The sequence below is a fragment of the Periplaneta americana genome, chromosome 3 (assembly GCF_040183065.1).
Source record: "Periplaneta americana isolate PAMFEO1 chromosome 3, P.americana_PAMFEO1_priV1, whole genome shotgun sequence".
NCBI classification, from domain to species: Eukaryota; Metazoa; Arthropoda; class Insecta; order Blattodea; family Blattidae; genus Periplaneta; species Periplaneta americana.
Genome location: NC_091119.1, coordinates 33,514,017 through 33,536,355, shown reverse-complemented (window position 1 = coordinate 33,536,355; position 22,339 = coordinate 33,514,017). Strand labels below are relative to the sequence as shown.

At 37.1% G+C, this 22,339-nt stretch overlaps 1 protein-coding gene across 5 annotated transcripts in view; it reads left to right on the top strand.

The window, feature by feature from the left end:
- hyd (E3 ubiquitin-protein ligase hyd) overlaps positions 1 to 22,339 on the top strand; it is a 157,300-nt gene that overhangs the window by 43,971 nt on the left and 90,990 nt on the right. For 4 of the 5 annotated variants that reach the window (XM_069820261.1, XM_069820260.1, XM_069820259.1 and 1 more), the window contains exons 13-19: positions 3,173 to 3,327; positions 5,344 to 5,626; positions 7,295 to 7,420; positions 9,411 to 9,536; positions 13,310 to 13,507; positions 16,765 to 16,903; positions 20,032 to 20,365. In XM_069820261.1, coding sequence (XP_069676362.1) covers positions 3,173 to 3,327; positions 5,344 to 5,626; positions 7,295 to 7,420; positions 9,411 to 9,536; positions 13,310 to 13,507; positions 16,765 to 16,903; positions 20,032 to 20,365 — 1,361 coding nt within the window. The remainder of the gene's footprint in view (positions 1 to 3,172; positions 3,328 to 5,343; positions 5,627 to 7,294; positions 7,421 to 9,410; positions 9,537 to 13,309; positions 13,508 to 16,764; positions 16,904 to 20,031; positions 20,366 to 22,339) is intronic. The other variant, XM_069820262.1, reaches the window with a different exon arrangement.

Sequence of the window (22,339 nt, the reverse complement as noted above, 5' to 3'; positions counted from 1 at the left end):
TTATTGGAGGAGGTGGGAAAGATATTATATTGCCTCAAGGGACCATCAAGGCTGTTATGCATTTTAAATATTTGGGATCAGTAATCCATGAATCAGGTAGCTGCAATGCTGATGTAGATCGAAGAATATTCCAGGCAAGAAGCTCGATAAAAATGCTGAATGGGATTCTATGGAGTAGGAATCTTAATAAACAAACAAAGAAAAGAATCCTTCAAACAGTCATTGAGAGTATTTTAACTTACGGTGCTGAGGGGTGGATATTAGTAGAGAGGCAGAAAAGTAGAATATTGGCAGTAGAGATGGATGGGATCCGAAGAGAGGCCAGGATATCTAGGTTTGAAAGAAGGAGAAATGAAGATGTAAGACAACTGTTGGAAATGGAGAAAATTATTATCGAGAGAATTGAAAGACGAACTCTGCAATGGTATGGGCACGTCAATAGAATGGATTGTGAAAGACTTCCTAAGACTTTCCTCCATTGGTCACCTTCTGGAAGAAGAAAGCATGGATGATCGAGAGCATCATGGAAGTCTGGTGTAGTCCAAATGATGAAGCAACATAATCTGAAGGAAGGGGACTGGCAAGACCGTGAAGTATGGAAGATGGGAATACAGGGTAACTGCTGACAAGTGGAAATACCCTCAAAAGTAAAAAAAAAAAAAAAAAAAGTATATTTTGTAAAATTTTGTTGTTTTGAAATATGCCAGATTATTTATCTCTGGTGGTATTTGTTTTATTATTTTATTGTTTATTTTTACATGCAACCTAGGATCCGAGAACTGCTCACTTTTATAATTTTTTAAGAATCGCTTTGTGGATACTGCATTTGTGTACCTCGTTTATACTGTAACAGTGTTTTAGTTTCGTGTTATCATTTAGCCTATAGTATTGTTTATGTCTTTATTTCTGAAGAATTTTAGATAAGGGCGCAAATAGCCAGAGTAGCTGATGCACTCTTTTCAAACCCACTAACTCTTATGTACGCAATTTTCTGCAAAATTATGTACATATACCTTTTTAAAGTGTACAATTTGTAAATTAAGTCATATCTTGAATTTGGTAGTGTAGAGAATGTGTTTATGTATGAAATCCAGAAAGGAGAGTACAAGTATTCTATTTACACAAATCACCCATTGCAAATCAAGATTTCAGGTATAACTCCCTGTAAAGTTGATTTGAATAATTTCGAGGGAAAAATTGTTCTGGAGCCGGGTATCGAACCCGGGACCTTTGGTTTAACGTACCAATACATACTTGGTACGTTAAACCAAAGGTCCCGGGTTCGATACCCGGCTCCAGAACAATTTTTCCCTTGAAATTATTCAAATCACCCATTATCCATAGATCTAGTGTTACTAATTTAAACAGTAATTTTATTATATGTATAATAAGATGTTTCTTGAGCGTGCATATGGAGATGTGTGCATGGGCACCAGTAGTGTTAGGAGATGGGTGAAACATTTCGAAGATGGGAACAAGAGCATCCAAGATGAGCCTCGTAGCAGTCACCCTCGAACTGCCTCCACGGAATGCAACAAAGAAAGAGATGATGAGTTCTGGAATGCATTTTGGTTGAATTTCTTGAACTTGGACAGACCATAAATGCTGTCTGCTATATTCAGACAGTTTTGACGCTTCGTCGTGCATTGCACGAGAAATGCCCTGGAAAGAAGATCATTCTGAAACATGATAACATGTGGTCTCACATTGAGGACATCCAGAAAGCAATGCGTCAGTGTCTTCGGGAAGATGAAACGGACTTCTATAGCAAGGGAATTTTCAAACTTACAGAACGGCGGGAAAAATGTATGCAAAGAAATGGAGACTATGTTGAAGAGTGACAGAAAAGTCTGTAGATTAAGATGATGGTACCTGGTTTGTCTAGAAAATAAAAATTAAGATTTATAACAATGGGTTGCTCATGACTTTCAGTATGACCCTCGTATTTTGATATCTTTTCATTCAGAAGCATATTAAATGCTTTCCTATAGAGATGTCTTTTGAATAATAGGTCAAGAAAATAAACTTCATGGAAATATTGTTGGGAACATAATTGAATTGTTACAAAATACATTTTTATTAATCAGTTAATCTTTTAGTACTTTGATTTTTATTGTATTTGTAAATTTAATATTAATTGTAATTATAATTGTGACAAGTTATTTCATACCATGTTCATTCTCCTCCAGTCTTGACACTGAATTGCTAGCTATTGATGCTGGTCTTCAGTGTGTTACTCAAATTCTGAAAAATCTATTTGCATACTTACCGACTCCAAGGGGGCTATATTTAATATAATTAAATATGTACCAAACCTATATGCACATAGAATTATTCCACTTCAGAAACAACTAAGTAAACTGAAAGAACTCCAAAAGGAAATAACATTTCAATGGATGCCTAGTCATTGTATACCTGGAAATGAGGAAGTCGATAATATTGCAAAACAGGCAACATATTTGCAACCAACACCTCTTCAAGTGATACCAATGCTTTTGCTTCATTAAAGTCTCATTTTACAAACCTATGGATCAACAATTGGCATAACCGAAGATGTTGATAAAGTGTCGTAAAATAACCTACTAAAAAAAAAAAACAAAACAAAAAAAAGCCAATTGGCTCTCTTCTGACAAAGGCAAAATTTTACAGTCTGTACAAAAGAAACCAAATGACCTGGAAATGTACAAAAAGTTGTCCAGACATGTTCAAACATTTTTAACAAGAGCCAGAACAGGTCACATTGTCACTCAATTGTACCTACACCGATTTCACATTTCTGATAATCCTACACCCCACCTCTGGCTACTAGCAACAGGCATCTATAATGAACACTGATCAAAATACCCCTCATTTCTCGTGAAAAACAACAACTGAATAGACTACAGTGGACTATAGTGGACTTTATGTTGTCAGCAAACAGCTGGATACATTAAGAAGATTGATTGATAATTATAATTGTAATTGTATTCTTAATATTGTACTTGTAATCTCCTGTTAGAGGGGAAGAGAAGGCCTGATGGCCTTATCTCTACCAGGTTAAATAAATAAATAAAAAAATATATTATGAAGAAATATGTCATCTTCATGAAATTCATTTTTTACTATTGAATGAAGTGGTACATGTAAGTGTTTCATAAATTTAAAGTTGGTTAAATACGAAATTTGATTGCAGGCATTCATGCTATAGTGAAGACAGGCATGAAGTTGAGCTATGTGGTGTACAACCTGAGCAGTGGCAGAGCAGAACAGGACAGCCCCTTCCCTTCAGACACCAACTCATTCCTAGGTCTGGAACCACAGAACATCAATCTGATTAGCGCAGGGGAGGTATGTGTAATCTTCAGTAAATATTAATGATATGCACAAAGTGAGAATTCGACACGTATCTAATAAAAGAAATAGTATGTTTACATAATGGCATTATGTAAATTCGTATAAAAAAGTGCAGGTGACTCATGTGATAATAGTTCTAACTAAAAATTATCTCAGTTCCCAAAGCATTATGAGCAGGTCTACGATTTAAAAATGTTTCTGGGTTCATATTTATTGTATTTCCAATATAATGTGTCGTAAGGTGGGTGGTGAGGCACTGATATGGACTAAACTTAATAATTACAATTGTTGCATCTACAGTGATTCACAAATAGCCCTCAAATCTATAGATAATAAGTTTAACTTAAGTCCTCTGGCAGTGGAAATTAGAAGAAATGTAATACTTTGCGACAAACACATTTGCTTCTCATGGGTGCGAGGACACAGTGGAACAGCAGGAAATGAAAGGGCTGATGAACTGGCAAAGAGTGCTGCAGTTTCGAACTTCAATTTGAGCTATAGTCTTATGTCCTTATTCATATGCAAAAATAAAAATAAATGAGCACATAATGAATAGGTGGAACAATCAGTGGCTATGCAGTAGAAAGGGTTCAGTTACGAGAGAAATCTTCTTTCCTAGCGTCGACACCCACTTAAATAGCAACCAAATTATACCAGATTTTATACTAACACAATTTTTATCAGGTCACGGGAAATTTGAGTCTTATCTAAAATGATTTAAATTACATAAGGACAATGGCTATTTATGTATCTGTGAGGAAGAGCAAACTGTGGATCACCTTTTGTTTCATTGTCCAATGTTCGAAAACAAAAGATTTATTTTGGTCGGACATTTACATTTTTGTAATGTAATATATGACAAACCACTATTCAATTTGTTCACAAAAACGTGCTGTTGTAAAGAGTTTTGTAATTCTATATGTAATATATTTAAGAACTTGTAAATAATTCAAATTATTGTAGTAGACATGTGTTAATTTTAAGTAGCAAGACTGGGTTACCCACGTCAATGTAATTTTATATGTAATTAATTTAAGAACTTGTAAATAATTCAAATTATTGTAGTAGATATAAGTGTTAATTTTAAGTAGCAAGACTGGGTTACCCACGTCAATGTAATTCTATATGTAATATATTTAAGAACTTGTAAATAATTCTAATTATTGTAGTAGATATAAGTGTTAATTTTAAGTAGCAAGACTGGGTTACCCACGTCAATGTAATTTTATATGTAATTAATTTAAGAAGTTGTAAATAATTCAAATTATTGTAGTAGATATAGGGCGGCCGGGTAGCTCAGTTGGTAGAGCAGCTGGCTATGGACTGGAAGGTCCGGGGTTCGATCCCAGGTGGTGACAGGATTTTTTCTCGTTGCCAAACTTTCAGAACGGCCCCGAGGTTCACTCAGCCTCCTATAAAATTGAGTACCGGGTCTTTCCCGGGGGTAAAAGGTGGTCAGAGCGTGGTGCCGACCACACCACCTCATTCTAGTGCTGAGGTTATGGAAAGCATGGGGCTCTACCTCCATGCCCCCCAAGTGCCTTCATGGCATGTGACAGGGATACCTTTACCTTTTTTGTAGTAGATATAAGTGTTAATTTTAAGTAGCAAGACTGGGTTACCCACGTCAAATGAATTCTCATTATAATAATATAAACTCAGGCTATAACTATAACCCTAATGTACTTTCGGGTAAAATAGGGTTCAAGAAATTGTATATTCAAATAAATAAATAATAAGGTGGGTGGAAAGGACCTTAATTAATACCTTCTTTTTTTTCCCCCTTTTTTTACTGGAAATCGGGCAAAGTTATGCTGGTGTTGCATAGTTTATTCAGCCTTGACTGGTGAAACATTCCAGTGCAAACTTGGAACAATGCTACAACAGATTATGTGCAAGCAGTGTAGGATAAAAATTTCCTAAAACTAATTGAATCTCGCAGTACAACACATGTTTTATTCAGCACTTTCGTGAGAATTATTATTAGTGAAGTACAATTAATTTTTTCAGACAAGTGAGAGTGTATTGATCTTGAGAGATGGCAACAGTACAATCTATCCACTAGCAAAGGACTGTGTGGACAGTATCCGGGACCCCCACTGGCTCGATCTGCCTCCTGTGCGATGTGTTGGGGCAGGAACTCATGCCCTAAGCGTGGCTAGTGGCTCGAACCTCAAGAACCAGGTAGCTGTCATTGTACTGGCCTTGGAATCTCAACTTCTCATGCCCAGAATACTGCGATGTGACTTGGAGGGCATTAAGCAAGTGTTGCTGAACCTGGAACAAGACCCAAGTAAGTGCAAGATGCTTTCATCGCTTAGTTGGTGTTCATTTGTTTGGGGGTTTTTTAAAATTCAAATTTGAATTGCATCTGTTAGTTGGTCACATCTTTCTTTTTCGGAAAAAATATGGACGGCTTTTCGAAAGTGAGATGTCTGAAAAATGACTAGCATGTGCAGTGTGAAGGAAATGGAAGGATAGAATATCGGTACATAGTATTGCAATGGAGCCAACATGGAGTAGCTACATAACTGCTACTGCGAGGTATTGTAGAGGATTAGGCAGGATAAAAACAATTTTCCCTGCCTTTGATATAAAGACGACTCTTACATTTCTCCACCATCACATAATATACCCAGTTACAGTGATGGACAAGCTAGCACCGACCACAGCTATCCATCACATGCCAAGCCAACATGATCTGCTTGATAGCTGCCAACCTCAGTCCCAAAAACGAACTTCCTTGCTTTTTTGACCGCAGTAGAAGATATATGAGGAGCATCGTTTCAAAACGTATTATGTGCAACTTACAATTTTTTTACACGAACAACGAAAAACTGGATTACTCGTAAACCGGAGAAGTTTTCAAAACACTACACAAAACCATTTTTAAGTACTGGTTTCACAGTTTACAAATATGACGACTTGGAATCATCAGACTACACAGCATGAAAGATAAATAAATAGAAAGTAACAAATTTAATTTCGTTCACTGGGGGACTTAATACGTTTTGAAACGATGCTCCTCATATATGCTTAACACAATGCTTCAGTTGAATTTTACTACCACAGAAGACTTGACATTCAATTTTATAGGAAGTTGAATTACCCCAGAGTCATTCTGGAAGTTATAATGAGTTGAAAACATCAAACTTCACTGGAATACTTACTGAAATATATTGATATTGGAGATGAACAACGAACGAGAAAGCAAGACTGATAGTGCCTGCAAAGTCGAAAACCCACACAACAATATTGCATACGTCATTGATGCAAAGACTGCTTGTGAGTGAATCAAGCAAACGTTCAAGACGTCATCAGGAGTGTCCATTCTCGAATGTCAAGCAGTCTTGAATTGTCACAGCTGTTTATACCTGACTGAACTTTTATCTGTTTGGCAACTGTTATAATATGTATAAACAATCAAATGGCCTATTTGAAACATCATCTCTACCTTTTAGTGTATAATAATCAGTTCTCCAATCTTTATTTAATTACTAGGCCCTTATTAAAGGGCTAGGAATTTTTTTTCGTATGTTTGAGATCAAATATACAATCTCAAGTAAAAAAATATTAACGCTTTATTTAACTTATGTTTTATGTTCCTTAGAAATGCAAATTTATTTGCGATTTTTTTTATTCATATAACAATAGGTAATATCTGATAATAGAACCAGAACATTTTGATAACTGTGGTACTGTTTTGTTTTGTCTTTTCATCTTAATATCTCTAATGTCATTTATTTCAGTTATGTATGTTATTCAAAGTTACGAAATCTTTCCACGTCGACCAAATGCTATTTCGAGAATGATGAGCAAGACTCAAAGCACACGAGAGTTATGAGACAACACTCGAAAGACAAGTGCAACGAACATAACGAGCGATAGTGGCAGTTAGTTTTGTTCATCCCTAATTGATATATATCGGTATTTGTTATTGTGGATATCATCTTTGTTTCAGAATGTTGCAGTGGTGTAGGATCTCCACTTCAGGCGATTCTGATGGAACGATGTGATGGCAATCGCAACATCTTCCATGCATGTGTTACTATGTGCACTCCCACTTCAAACAAGGAGGGAGACCAAGGTACAGTTACAACAGTCTTGACTTTATCTATAGCACCAAATATGAAGTCTGTCCAAATAGTATTCAGCCATTTTGAATATCACGAGAACTGGTCCTTTGGCCTTAATGGGAATTTACTGTCCATGTGTAAACAGTCACACTCATTTGGGGCTACTCAGTTGGAAGTGTGAAAGTGTGACGTGTTTGAGTGAGCTTATGTACTGTGTGTCTGCATTTGGAGTGATCAAGCAAGTAGGTCAGCAAATCTACATCAGGTTTTCCTTTCAACTTAAACATTCGTCCCTGAAAACTGTGAGTGATTGGGAACGATTGAATGTGTGAAGCCCAAATGAAATTGTAGTACCAATACTTCAAAGATCGACAGGAATCTGTTGAAAGCAATCTATATTCTAGCCCTTCAACAAACAGAACATTCAGAAATGTTGAAATGTGTGTGGACTGCAATCAACAAAATTCGGCAGTTGATAGTGTGAGACTTAGAAAATATGGGGATTATGTGGATTGTGTCACGAGAGGAAAAGGAATTTCGTGCTAAATTGCATAGGACTTTCTTGAAACTGCTAACAGTGATTCAGATTTCCTCACAACAGCCATAGTCGGAGTTGAATTTTGGGTTTATAGCTATGACCCTGAAACGAAAGCCTAATCTTCCCAATAGAAGTCACCTTGAGTTTCCATGACTGAAGAACGCATGGCAAAGTTAGTGCAGTATCAAAGTTACGGTGACGAATTTGTTCCCCCCCTCCCCTCCCTTCATAAAGATGTTGTGTTGGTCACCATAAATATTGAAGTTCTTTCCTGGCTGATGGATGCAGTAAGAAAAAAATAATCACAACTGTTAACAAGTAATTTGACTGGTTCTTGATGACAAATTCTCCTACCCATATTTCAAGCCTCATGCAAGATGTTTGGCAAAAGATCACATCAGGTCTGCCAGATCCCCTACAGCCTATAATCTTTTTGATGTAAGAAAAATCCTAATGTAAACAATAGCACGTGACTAAAGTGAGGCTTCATTGGCCACTGTTTGGCGCCATAGATTCTCAGTACTTGATCCCGCCTACTGTTGTACATTCTGTTTCATGTTAAACATTTCCCGTTACCGTCAAGTAAGCCTAACCTCACTACTATGCATTCGTTTGCTTAGGAAACATTTACTTTATAATTATTATAATTAAAACTCACTTAACTTATTATATAAATTTAAGACTATTTGTTTTTCTCCGTTTTTGAGAGGGTTTCCATTCTTATGTTTAATAACCACACACACTGAGGATGCAGAAGCCATACTTCAGTACCACGTGGTTATGTGAACAACTACGAGCTCAAGTATCGCCAGCTTGTTACAAGAACAGACTACCTCAGTATTACTGTTTGTATTCATCCGCGTTCATAGTACATAACAAAATATAAAAGTAGCTTTTCTTTTACATAGCATTTTACATGTGAGTGAAGTTATATGTTTCATCGTATTTAACAACTAGAATTCGATTTTTTATTTTCAAATAATACAAGATTATGGTTTCCAAATAGGAACTATATTCTCCTGCGTCATGTGAGTGTTTCGACTGGCAGCCAATCACGGGTATGACAGCCACGTGCTTGTGTTTACATTAGGATTTTTCTTACAGCGAAAACAGTATAGATTTGGCTTCCTGTGACTTCTGGCTTTTCCGAAATATAAAATTGCAATTGAGAAGGAGATCATAGATGAGATTAAAGAGAATGCAATGAGGCAGCTGAGGGCTATTGCATAAGAGGACTTTTCGGACTTCTGTGAAAAATGGAAGGGACGCAGGGATAATTGAGTTGTCCCAAGTACTTTGAAGGAAACTAAGACATTATTGAAAACTACTTTTTTATAATATTGCGTGGCTGGGCACTTTCTGGACAGATCTCGTATGTGTGATTTTTGTTATCTGAACTTTCATTAAAATTTCATTTTACTCTGTTAATAATCCTTGCTTACATTTTTGTGTGTACTTAACAGAGACTAGCAATAACAGCAACAATTCGGGACTAGAATCCATCAATGTGATTACCAACGCTTTGGGTTCCCGTTCAGTGAGTCTACGAGAGATGATGCGAAGGGCCACAGCAGCTGTTAGGTCATCCGGTAAGTATGACACTTTATTTTACACCGTTTTTTTGTCCTACTGCTAGTACTCCACTGCTCCTAGAAATACTCATCCTTGAAGTGCATTTTAGAATTACATTTTATTTCTCTTCATCTCATTTTTCGTTAAGTCTTATATTTAAATGTATTCCAGTGTAGCTTTATCTTAAAATGAATCGCAAATTTCTTCATATACAAGAGACGGCTTTTATTTTACAAAGTAGACAGATTAAACTAGCTACAACTCTCTGTTTCTCAATGTAGTGTTCGTCCTCCCTATCTCACACCCACTTCTGTAGGAGTAATTTTCCTTCTCCTTTAGCCAATGATATATGGAGGACTTTCAGAGCCTCATAATCATCAGATGTCTTTTCTGAATGCGTCAGAAGTCAGATGGCACAGAATCAGGACCAAATGATGGATATGACAAGACAGTCCACCAAAATTTTGTAGTTTTTTTTTTCTTTACTATACAAATTGCTGTGTGATCTGACATTGTAACGCTAAAAGAAAATTAGTTATAGACTGGCCAGAATTGATCGTAGTTTTCATTTCACACAGTCCACAAGAATCGCCTGAAGGAAGAAAAGGTTTTTATTTTACTTTGTCATTGATATTAGTCATTTAATCAATTGATTGTAATTTCTCATTTCATTAAGCCAAACACTCCCCATCTCAAAAATATGAAACATAATCTCTCATTGATATTGACCCTTTCAATGAACTGTAGTTTCATCTGTTGAGAAGTGGTAATTGTGATGAAATAAATTACGTGATTTGAGGTATCTTAGTTATTTTCAAAGTTATCATATCTGTAAATTAAAAAAAGAAAATGGTTGGTGTGTGTAGGTCAGGAAAGATAGACAATGGGTGGAATGCATAAAGTTGTAGTATTACCGTTTGCTTTGACCGTAGAAGATATTTGAAGTAGAAGTATATACTTCGTTTTGTATGCATAAACCTGATACTACTACTACTATGAAGTATGTACTACGCGGCAGTAGTCTAACCTATCAAGAATATTCGATTATATCGATTATCGACAGTACTTAGGGCTTATTCACTAAGATTCGTTAGTTTTCGCCTTCCATGTATTTATGTTAATTTCTTGGTGGGAAAATTGATTGTTATCCTCAAAAATCTGGTTAGTTTAACAAGAAAAGGGACAATTACGACGAAATGGGAAGTGTGGAAGAGAGAGAATCAGAACATCTGTGTTTGTTAGTCTATTGAAAGAATACTCAACATTATTAAACAGATCGCAAACTCCTGCTGCAAGAAATATGGTGAAGAAAAACTCATCCAGGCTATGAAAGTTCAGTCGGAAGTTTACAGCAGGAAAAAAATTGACGAAAAGCAAACTGTGAGGAAAATAAATAACATGAAAAGTAAAGTAAAGTAAAAATCAGACATAAATCAGACAGGTCCAAAATGTTAGTCATTAAATTTACACGCAACCTAAAATATTGTACGCACACGGTGTTTTTTCACGTAAGTTAAATGTATTATAAATACATCAGGGAATCATTTTGTTAAAAGTATATTATTTTAAATAACAATAACAAAAATCAACTGACAGAATTCCAGTTATCTCAACATCAACATTTCGGTAGTACATTACAAAAACTGATCATATAACATTTTTTACTTGTAAAACCTATACAACTTCTTATAATCACGTTCTGATTGTTTTCGTCTTTTCTTGCAGGATTTTCTAGCGCGAATTTGCATGAATTCTGACATATTAAACCGTACAAATGCTTGTGCTGAGCTAACAAAGTCTCAAACAGAGCAGACTACGATTTTTCTTAATTTACACTTAGATGTAGAAGTATAGATTGACAATTCGAACTGAAACCCTGACCGAGTTACTACATGAGCGCTGGCTGTCTTGGGGAGGAGCAAGTGAGAAAGTACGGGGGGAAGGGAGAGAGCGCTATGCACTATGTACTTGCTGGTCTACTCACAGTTTGTCAAACCTGCTAACAAAAGCATTAAAAGGTAGACTAGTTGCCTGCAATGCTAGCATAATGGAACCTTCCTAGCCGACAGTAGAGGCAAAAATGAAGAATCCGTTCTTGTGGTAATACTGGAGAGTGGTTCTTCTATTGGTCGCGATGCCCACACACACCCTCTCAGATATTTACGTGGTGATTGGTGACTGAATGTCGAGGAGTGAGGGAGAGAGAAGAAAGAAAGAGATATTCCAGAAGTTGGCGTGTTTTACGGGGTTTCACTTGAAGTTGTCAAACTATACTGGGTGTTCAGTTCAAAAGTGTCATGGCTCGCTGTATGCCGTCATGTGGCTATCTGATGAGCCTAGAGAATTCAATCTTCCTACACTTTCGCAGAGGTGTATAACCTAAGAGACAGAGAAGTTGCCTAGCAAGTACGGCGTTCATTCTGAAGAGTACGTACCGATACGTACGGTAACGCCGGTAGTGGCAGGAATGTGAACTGTTTGGAAATACGTACTGTCGGGATATGGGGAGAGGGTTAAGACGATTACTTACGTATTTGTTGACATTAACTTCGACGGTCAACATGGACACGGAGCATTTGATTTGTGTTGTGGAATGTTACCGTACGCAACCGATGATAACAAATACCTGCGTACGACTTGCCGGCGCAAAACACAGTTCGAAAGAGGTTATGGTAGCACACAGACCGTACAGACCGCCATCTGTTGCTACGACGTTCAAGTTATACCGTACACGTTCTCAAGTTCAGATTGAAGAACGCCTTAAATAATAGGCAACTTCTCTAACATATAAGCTGAAACTCGCTTCAAATCGGTGACCCAACAACAGTGACGTCATGACACACTTTGAAATGAACACCCAGTATATACTTCTTGTTATGCATATAAATAGTGGTTTAAACTACAAATTCTAGCATAAGCTAAACAGGCCTTCCAGATCAACTTTATGCTATGCAGGAAAGAATTTACTATGGGTTTTTATACATAAAGACCATAGTATATATTACTAAAATCTTAGCAATAGCATTTACATCAACTTTATGCATACCAGCTAATATGTTGTTGTTATCTAATGCCGGGCTTTGGCAACGAAGCCATTAGTGTTCTTGCTCTCCAATATTTCTCTGTGGCGGATCCATCAGGTAGAACTTCACAGGTTATGAGATGATCTTCAGTCATTTCTTCTTCTTTGTTGCATAGAGGGCAATTTGGATTTGTGTAAATTCCTGTTTTATTCAAGTGTTTGGCCAAATAATCGTGTTCTGTAAGCAGTCTGAATTTTGCTACTGCAGATTTACGTGGGATTTCTGGAATAATTTCTGTTTTTTTTTTTTTTTTTATTAAAATGCTCTATTTTTTTTATCTTTGGCTTTGGTACATAGTGCTTGGTTTTGCTTGATTTTATATTTATTTTTAATTAGTCTTTTGATGGATGTAAAAGGTAGGCTTGTATTTGTATTCTGAATTAAATTGGATCCTTTTTTGGCAAGAAAGTCAGCAGTTTCATTTCCAGCAATTCCGCAATGTGCAGATATCCATTGCAATTGAATTCTTTTCCGTAGTTTTTGAAGTTGTTAGATCATTTTGTGACATTCTTTAATTTGGATTGACATCATTTTATATGAATTTATTGCATATAATGCTGCTTTAGAATCAGAGAGAATGACAGCTAATATTGAAGGCATAATTTTCAGGTTACCCTTTGTAATTTATGCATTTTATACTTCCTGAGTAATGAAATGGGTCAGAGTGATCACTGTATAAGTAAATGTGTGAATATTATACGTTTTAGGTACTTCTAAACAATATAAATCATTGTCTCCAGAACGTGACTTGGGTGTGGAAGGAGGAGCACATCAGCCTTTGGCAGATGAAGCCATTCCAACTCTGAGCTGGCCACCAGAGACATTTGACCCCACTTCTGGTGATGAAGACAGCCTCATGGGCCTTGGAGCCTCCAGCACACCGAATATGAAACCCACAACGAGCAGTATGTTTGATTTTATTGTAAAACAGTTATTGTTTTATGTACTGTAATTTATGTAAGAGGACCTGGCTGTAAGGGAATGGTTTACAAGCGCTTATATATTTAATTGTAGCTAAGTTAAATGTTTATATAATTTGGAGACAGGAGAAAATTCCTTGGAGAAAAGATTTTAGCACTGTATTCAGTAGTCACTCCAGATATGAAGGGTAACGCGAATATATTGCATAAACAGTCGCAGACAGTTAAGGGGTGGGCAAAGGGTTAAGAAACCAATCATCATAAAAACAACTTATTACGAAATCCGAAATTAAATGCTGAATAAATATGGGAAATGCCTGTTATTATTCAGTTGAGAAGCTTTTGTCCTCTAGTCTGCTCTCAAAAAGCTGGAAGTTAGAATTTGTAAAACAATTCTATTACCAGTTGTTCTGTATGGTTGTGAAACTTGGACTCTCACTTTAAGAGAGGAGAGAGGGGGTATTGGAGAATAAGGTGCTTAGGAAAATATTTGAAGCTAAGAGGGATGAAGTTACAGGAGAATGAAGAAAGTTGCACAACGCAGAACTGCACGCATTGTATTCTTCACCTGACATAATTACTTACTTACTGGCTTTTAAGGAACCCGGAGGTTCATTGCCGCCCTATCCTGGTTCCTATCCTGAGCAAGATTAGTCCATTCTCTATCATATCCCACCTCCCTCAAATCCATTTTAATATTATCTTCCCATCTACGTCTCGGCCTCCCTGAAGGTCTTTTTCCCTCCGGCCTCCCAACTAGCACTCTATATGCATTTCTGCATTCGCCCATACGTGCTACATGCCTTGCCCATCTCAAACGTCTGGATTTAATGTTCCTAATTATGTCAGGTGAAGAATACAATGCGTGCAGTTCTGTGTTGTGTAACTTTCTCCATTCCCCTATAACTTCATCTCTCTTAGCCCCAAATATTTTCCTAAGAACTTTATTCTCAAACACCCTTAACCTATGTTCCTCTCTCAAAGTGAGAGTCCAAGTTTCACAACCATAAAGAACAACCGGTAATATAACTGTTTTATAAATTCTAACTTTCAGGTTTTTTGACAGCAGACTGGATGATAAAAGCTTCTCAACCAAATAATAACACGCATTTCCCATATTTATTCTGTGTTTAATTTCCTCCCGAGTATCATGTATATTTGTTACTGTTGCTCCAAGATAACCTGACATAATTAGGAACATTAAATCCTGACATTTGAGATGGTCAGGGCATGTAGCACGTATGAGTGAATCCAGAAATGCATATAGAGTGTTAGTTGGGAGGCCAGAGGGAAAGAGATCTTTGAGGAGGCTGAGACATAGATGGGAGGATAATATTCAAATGGATTTGAGAGAGGTGGGATATGTTGGTAGAGACTGGATTAATCTTGCGTAGGATAGGGACCGATGGCGGGCTTATGTGAGGGAGGAAATGAGGGTTCCTTAGAAGCCATAAGTAAGTAAGTATTCAATAGTCACAATTTCATTTTGGCCTCAAGTGCAGTGAAAGCAAAGGATACAATTAAATCTCTAGAATTTGTAACTACATGTAGAGATTCTACCCCACATTTTGAGATTTTTCAAATGTGTACTATATTATATTATTTCTTGTAAGGATATTTTCTTTTCTTTGTGTATTGATGAATCAGAAGCTATTAGATATATATTTTTTTCTGCGAAAACTCCTGTTCAGATCTCAGTTTTACCACACAGAAGAATGTGTGGAATGTATACAATTGACATGCTTCTTACTTTACAACCTTTTCACTCGAGTTAAGGTATAGTCACACGTCACTACTTTTGCAGTGCTACTTTTATACTGCAGCTGCAAAAGTTGCGTGTCGTGTTCACACGTAAGCCAGAAGTAGCGCACTGCATGCTACTTTTCGTGCTGCGCAACCCGAGTGCAGCAAAAGTTGCAACTGGAGGTTGCGAGTCTGTTCACACGCAAGGCGCTACTTTTGCAGCCGCAGTCTTGCTGCAGGTTCCCATCTCCGTGTTGACTTCTCAATATACATTTTGTGGTTATGTTCGCATTATTAAGAAACTCATGCGAAAGCTTCCTTATCTATTATTTGCTTTTCTGTTGTATCTAGTATTCAGAAATTGACATTATTTTTACTATAAAGCTTTTAAAAACGCCTATATACTTAAATGATAATCAACAGTATATTCACGTAATCAATGTTAGCAACCCTCCTGTTTGAAACTACGCTACAGAAAATTAAAAAAGTGAATTATATCGTCAGCAAATATGCTCAGACTGTGTTGTGTATTTAATAACTGTTACAAATAATTTATTTTCATCACATCTAACATTAATATATATCCAAACAATAAAAGTATCATTGGCACATTTGGGTGGTAACACTGGTTGCAACTGCAGCAAAAGTTTCAACAAACTGATAACAAAAATGCTGCGGCTGCAACCCTGAGAACCCTGTTTACACGTCGCTACTTTTAAGTTGTGCGCAGCATGGAAAAGTAGCGGGCAGCAGGTTCGGCAACCGCTACTTTTCGGGTTGCACCATTGTTCACATGTTGCAGTACAAGAGTTGCGCAGTTTTTTGTACTGCATCGCTGCAAAAGTAGCGACGTGTGACTGTACCTTTATACACGTCATTCCTAATAGATCTCACGATATTATGGATATTATGGATTTAAGTGACTATTGATATACAGTATATTGAAAAATAAATAATTACGAAATTGTGTCTTATAACACAAATTTTTCTGAAATTCTTAACATTAATACTGTTATACGGTACTCAAGTTACTCTCAAACCAAAACTTTCTTTTTTCTGTAAGACATAACACAGAACCAACTGTTTAAATCTTTGCTCAATCTCTTGGGACTACCTCTTTTCTGTCCCTACCTTCCCCATCTTTGAAGGTCGAACTCTGAGTCCTGAACAGTGTGTCACCACAGTCTAGTATATACAGTCACGAAACTTGAGTTGTGAAGGTGCTAGGAACAATAGACTGTGCCGGTACTATTTCGTATTGTCTGTAATGAGGCGATATTAGCGATCCTAGTGGTTAGCAACTATCTATGGTGCAAATTTACTACGTATTGAGCTTCGTGACTGTATATACTAGACTGTGGTGTCACCTCAACAGGTAGCCAAAAACAAAACCTAGAATTCTGACCACATACATTGGACACAATGTAATCATTATTTAGAAACATCAAGAAATGAAAATACATAACTTTAATGTATGACAAATTTGTTTTACTTTGCAGGTTCTGGTTCTGGTGTAGCAAATAGCAATTCATATGTAGTGGATCCAACAGAGCGCAAGAACAACGCACTGATGGCACTCCGCTTAATGTGTGATAGCCCTGCTCTGAACCCACACTTAAACGAACTGCTTAGTGCAAAGTGAGTGTCAACTTCTTTGTGTGTAGTTTATTTACCTGAAAAACTGAGTAGTTATTGTTTAGTCAACTGTCCGAAGACAGGTTAGAACCTATAAGTGACACCAATAAAGCATCGCTCATGAACAATTAAACCAGGAGATAATAATAATAATAATAATAATAATAATAATAATAATAATAATTTATTTTAGCTGGCAGAGTTAAGGCTGTAAGACCTTCTCTTCCACTCAACCAGCAAAAAAGTATACATACGTACATATGTATGAACTTACAAAGAATTCAACAATTTGATTTAGATAAGAGCTACATGTATACAAGAGTTATTTACGAATTAAACAACAAAATACTATGAACTATTAATTAAACACTGAAATACAAACTATATAGCAGAATTAAGCTAAAATACATAGAATGTTAATATATTTCAAATAATGTTAGATAATAGAAAGAGATTATTATGAGACAATTTTGAAAATACAGCACTATCAGGATGCATGTCTAAAGGAAGGAGTAACAATGTAGACAGAGATAGTTTAAGTCAGTATGATTGGAGTGAAATGCTAAGAAGGTTATCTTTTAAGCGTTTTTAAAAGTGTTTATTGTCTTGCAGCCCCTAATACTTTGTGACAGGGAATTCCATTGTTGCAAGATGGATACTGTAAAAGATGATGAATAACGAGATGTTCTATGAAGAGGTATACTTAACGCGCCACAGATAAGTGATCTGGTATTTACATCGTGTTTAGAGTATAGATAAGAGAAACGAGACGAAAGGTAATTTGGTGTTGAAGTGTGCAGAATTCTAAAGAGTAAAGACAAAGAGTGTAAAGTTCTGCGTTCTTTAAGTCAGAGCCACGAAATACTTGTGAAGGACGGTGATATGTGATCATATCGTCGGATGTTGCACACGTATCTGACGCACATATTCTGATCTCGCTGTAACTTGATGGGGTAGAGTGGCCAATTCTTTTCCCCCCTCATTGCATACATCGCTGGTGGCTGCTTAATTCTAGATCTTCCTCTTTCTATTCTCCCTTCATCACGTATTTCCATGACCTGCGTATGTTTTTTCTTCTGATACATGGTATGTCCATTCTTCTATAATTCGTTTATTGGCTTTTGATTCACTGTTTTCTCTGTTCTTTCATTTTTAACTCAGTTTCGAGTCGTGCTGGCAGTTCTGCTTCAGGATTTCATTTCTGCTTCTGTCGATATTCTGTGATGTTTGTGAAATAGTGGCAGATCCTCAATTAAATACAACTGATTAATGTATCTATACTTCGGTTTTCATACTAACCTCCATTTTCCCAACGATGGTGTTGCATATCTCTGTTTACTATTTCTCACGTTAAATATTGATGCTGAATAACATCTGTAGTTCCATGAAATGAGTCGACCCGGGTTCTAATCCTGGTTGGGACAAGTTACCAGGTTGAGGTTTTTTTTTTTTACAGGGTTTTCCCTCAGCCCATTAAGAAGAAATGCTGGGTAACTTTTGGCATTGGATCCTGGACTCACATCACTGGCATTATCACGTTGATATCACCCACAATCAGATACTAGATAAACATAGCAGTTGAAAGCATCATATAATATACCAATTAAAAAAACTGCAGCATCATTAAACGCTGCTGCTGCCACCACCACCACCAGCACTGTCTTTATTACCATCACTATCACTACCACCAATAACACATGACTTAATAATACACTGATTTCTTCAGAGTGTGATCAAAATGTTGTTGTTTTCTAATGCCAGGCGTTTGACAATAAAGTCATTTGACCTCTTGCACTCCAATATTTTTCAAAGATATTATCATGACCAGCCACTGAAGCACAGATTTTGAGGTGTTCCGAATCCATTTCTTGGTTTGAGTTGCACAATGGGCAGTTAGGGGACTGATATATTCCAATTCTATGCAGGTGTTTGGCCAAACAATCATGGCCTGTTGCCAATCTAAATGCAGCTACAGACGATTTTCGTGGTAAATCGGGAATTAACTGTGGATTTTGATGCAGAGAGTTCCATTTTTTCCCTTGGGATTGTGTTATCAAATTTTGTTTGTTGAAGTCTAAGTATGTAGAGTTAATAAATCTTTTCACAGAGTAATACGTAGATTTAGTAACAGGTCTGTAAGTAGCAGTGCTGCCCTTCTTTGCTAAAGCATCTGCATTCTCGTTTCCCAGGATTCCACAATGAGATGGTATCCATTGGAATACAATTCTTTTATTGAGTGATAATAATTGAGAGAGCATTTTAGTTATTTCTGCTGTTTGAGATGAAGGTGTGTGTTTAGAGACTATTGATAGAATAGCTGCTTTGGAGTCTGACAATTTAACTGCATTCCTAAATTTATTGATGTGGCATAGAAGATTCCTGAGACTTTCACTTATTGCAATGATTTCACCATCAAAACTTGTTGTTCCATATCCAAGAGATCTATAAAGTGAGAAGAGACAGCACGTAACACCTGCACCGGCACCTTGTTCTCTGGAGATCAAGGATCCGTCGGTGTATAAATGAAGCCAGTTTTGTGGAGGGTACCTAATATTAATTGTCTCTAAAGACAATTGTTTCAGTATTTCAGTGTTTACTTCTGATTTCAGTATTTCTTCTGTGATCAAAATGTGTGTTAGTGCTTAAAAAAGTATGCCACATGTTTCCCCTAGGAAGTGTCTCCACTTCTATGCAAACTGTCTGCAGACTATTGGATATCTTAAAAATAGCACTGTAGTTGTCTTGTTGAAACTTCTATTTTAACTACAACTGTCGTAAATTTTTTAGTAGGTTATTTTACGACGCTATATCAACACCTTAGGTTATTTAGCATCTGAATGAGATGAAGGTGATAATGCCAGTGAAATGAGTCCGGGGTCCATGACTGAAAGGTACCCAGCATTTGCTCATATTGGGTTGAGGGAAAACCCTGGAAGAAACCTCAACCAGATAACTTGCCCCGACTGGGAATCGAACCCAGGCCACCTGGTTTCGCGGCCAGATGCGTTTTTACTCCACAGGTGTGGATACTATCGTGAACGGAATGATAACCTTAGTCCTTTCTATGCTAGTATGTATGCTGTCCCATCCCTCAAGTTTTACAGCGATGATATGGTGTGTTACAATTACAGAGACGCACAAGGACAGACACCTTTCATGCTGGCCGTGGCATCACGCGCATATGCAGCAGCGTTGACGCTGTTAGAGACAATCCAGCGAGTAGCAGATGAAGTTTCGTCACCACCATCAAGTCCCACAGCAGTTGCAACGTCGGTGTCTGCCCCTGAGCAGCAGGCCAGTGGTGTTTCCTCAAGCACCGATTCTGCACAACAGCAACGTAAAGCAGCGGCAGTCGCTGCCATGGTGTACCCTCCTGGCTCTAGTCCTGATGATTCACCCCTCCATGTCATTTGCTGTAACGATACATGTAGTTTCACATGGACTGGAGCAGAACACATCAACCAGGTAACGGAGTGCTCATTGTATATGGATGAAGTTTTGCTAGGAGAAGGAACTTACTTACTTACAAATGGCTTTTAAGGAACCCAAAGGTTCATTGCCGCCCTCACATAAGCCCGCCATCGGTCCCTATCCTGTGCAAGATTAATCCAGTCTCTATCATCATACCCCACCTCATACCTCATATTCGACAGATAATGGAGAAAAAATGGGAGTATAAGGGTACAGTGCATCAGTTATTCATAGATTTCAAAAAGGCATATGACTCGGTTAAGAGGGAAGTATTATATGATATTCTTATTGAATTTGGTATTCCCAAGAAACTAGTTCGATTAATTAAAATGTGTCTCAGTGAAACATACAGCAGAGTCCATACAGGTCAGTTTCTATCTGATGCTTTTCCAATTCACTGCGGGCTAAAGCAGGGAGATGCAATATCACCTTTACTTTTTAACTTCGCTCTAGAATATGCCATTAGGAAAGTTCAGGATAACAGGCAGGGTTTGGAATTGAACGGGTTACATCAGCTTCTTGTTTATGCGGATGACGTGAATATGTTAGGAGAAAATACACAAACGATTAGGGAAAACACGGAAATTTTACTTGAAGCAAGTAAAGCGATCGGTTTGGAAGTAAATCCCGAAAAGACAAAGTATATGATTATGTCTTGTGACCAGAATATTGTATGAAATGGAAATATAAAAATCGGAGATTTATCCTTCGAAGAGGTGGAAAAATTCAAATATTTTGGAGCAAGAGTAACAAATATAAATGACACTCAGGAGGAAATTAAACGCAGAATAAATATGGGAAATGCGTGTTATTATTCGGTTGAGAAGCTCTTATCATCCAGTCTGCTGTCCAAAAATCAGAAAGTTAGAATTTATAAAACAGTTATATTACCGGTTATTCTGTATGGTTGTGAAACTTGGACTCTCACTCTGAGAGAGGAACATAGGTTAAGGGTGTTTGAGAATAAGGTGCTTAAGAAAATATTTGTGGCTAAGCGGGATGAAGTTAGAGGAGAATGGAGAAAGTTACACAACACAGAACTGTACGCATTGTATTCTTCACCTGACATAATTAGGAACATTAAATCCAAACGTTTGAGATGGGCAGGGCATGTAGCACGTATGGGCGAATCCAGAAATGCATATAGAGTGTTAGTTGGGAGACTGGAGGGGAAAAAGACCTTTAGGGAGGCTGAGACGTAGATGGGAGGATAATATTAAAAGGAGAAGGAACAAACCCATAAAATCCGTAAAACCATATTTCTGTATTTCGAAATCTGTTTTCTTTGCTAAAATTGCGCTCATATCATAATGAAATCTGTATTGTGATACTACAGGAAATTGAATTTGAATTGTACACAGAAAGAACATGTTTTCGTCATCGAGGAGCCTATTCCACCAATGAATTTTTCACTTTTCTGTTTGCACTTTTTATTGCAGTTTCTATTCCACTATAACTTTTCAAAACTCCTTTGTGAAGTGAAATGTGAAAAAAGAAAAGTAGAGGAAACTTTTCAAATACATTATTCCTTTTGTTCCACCATTACGAAAATTTTGAAAAATGCAAGAGACATAATTATGCTGAAATGTGAATGGGATTTTTCCAAAGAACCAGGTCTCTTTGCTATTATACTTGTTTTTTTGAAAGATGGGACATGACAGGAGCGTTGTGATCGGAAAAACAACTGAATGTCACATAGCGTGGCAGGCCTGTTGCTATGATAACAACTATTCAGTTGCCAAATTTACAGTTTCCACGTGGCGAGTGCTTAAAGCTATCTTGGCGACATTTATTGTGCACACAATGTTAGCATTGGTACGTTTCGTCTTTCATTCTCTGTCGATTTTTGTATTGTTTTCTTACCTTCGCGTCAATTGTCAATGAATGTTTTAACTTCAGCCATCTTAACGACAATTGCTAGAGTCCATCAGCTGGCAGCGTGATAGTCCATATTGGCAACATGGCACT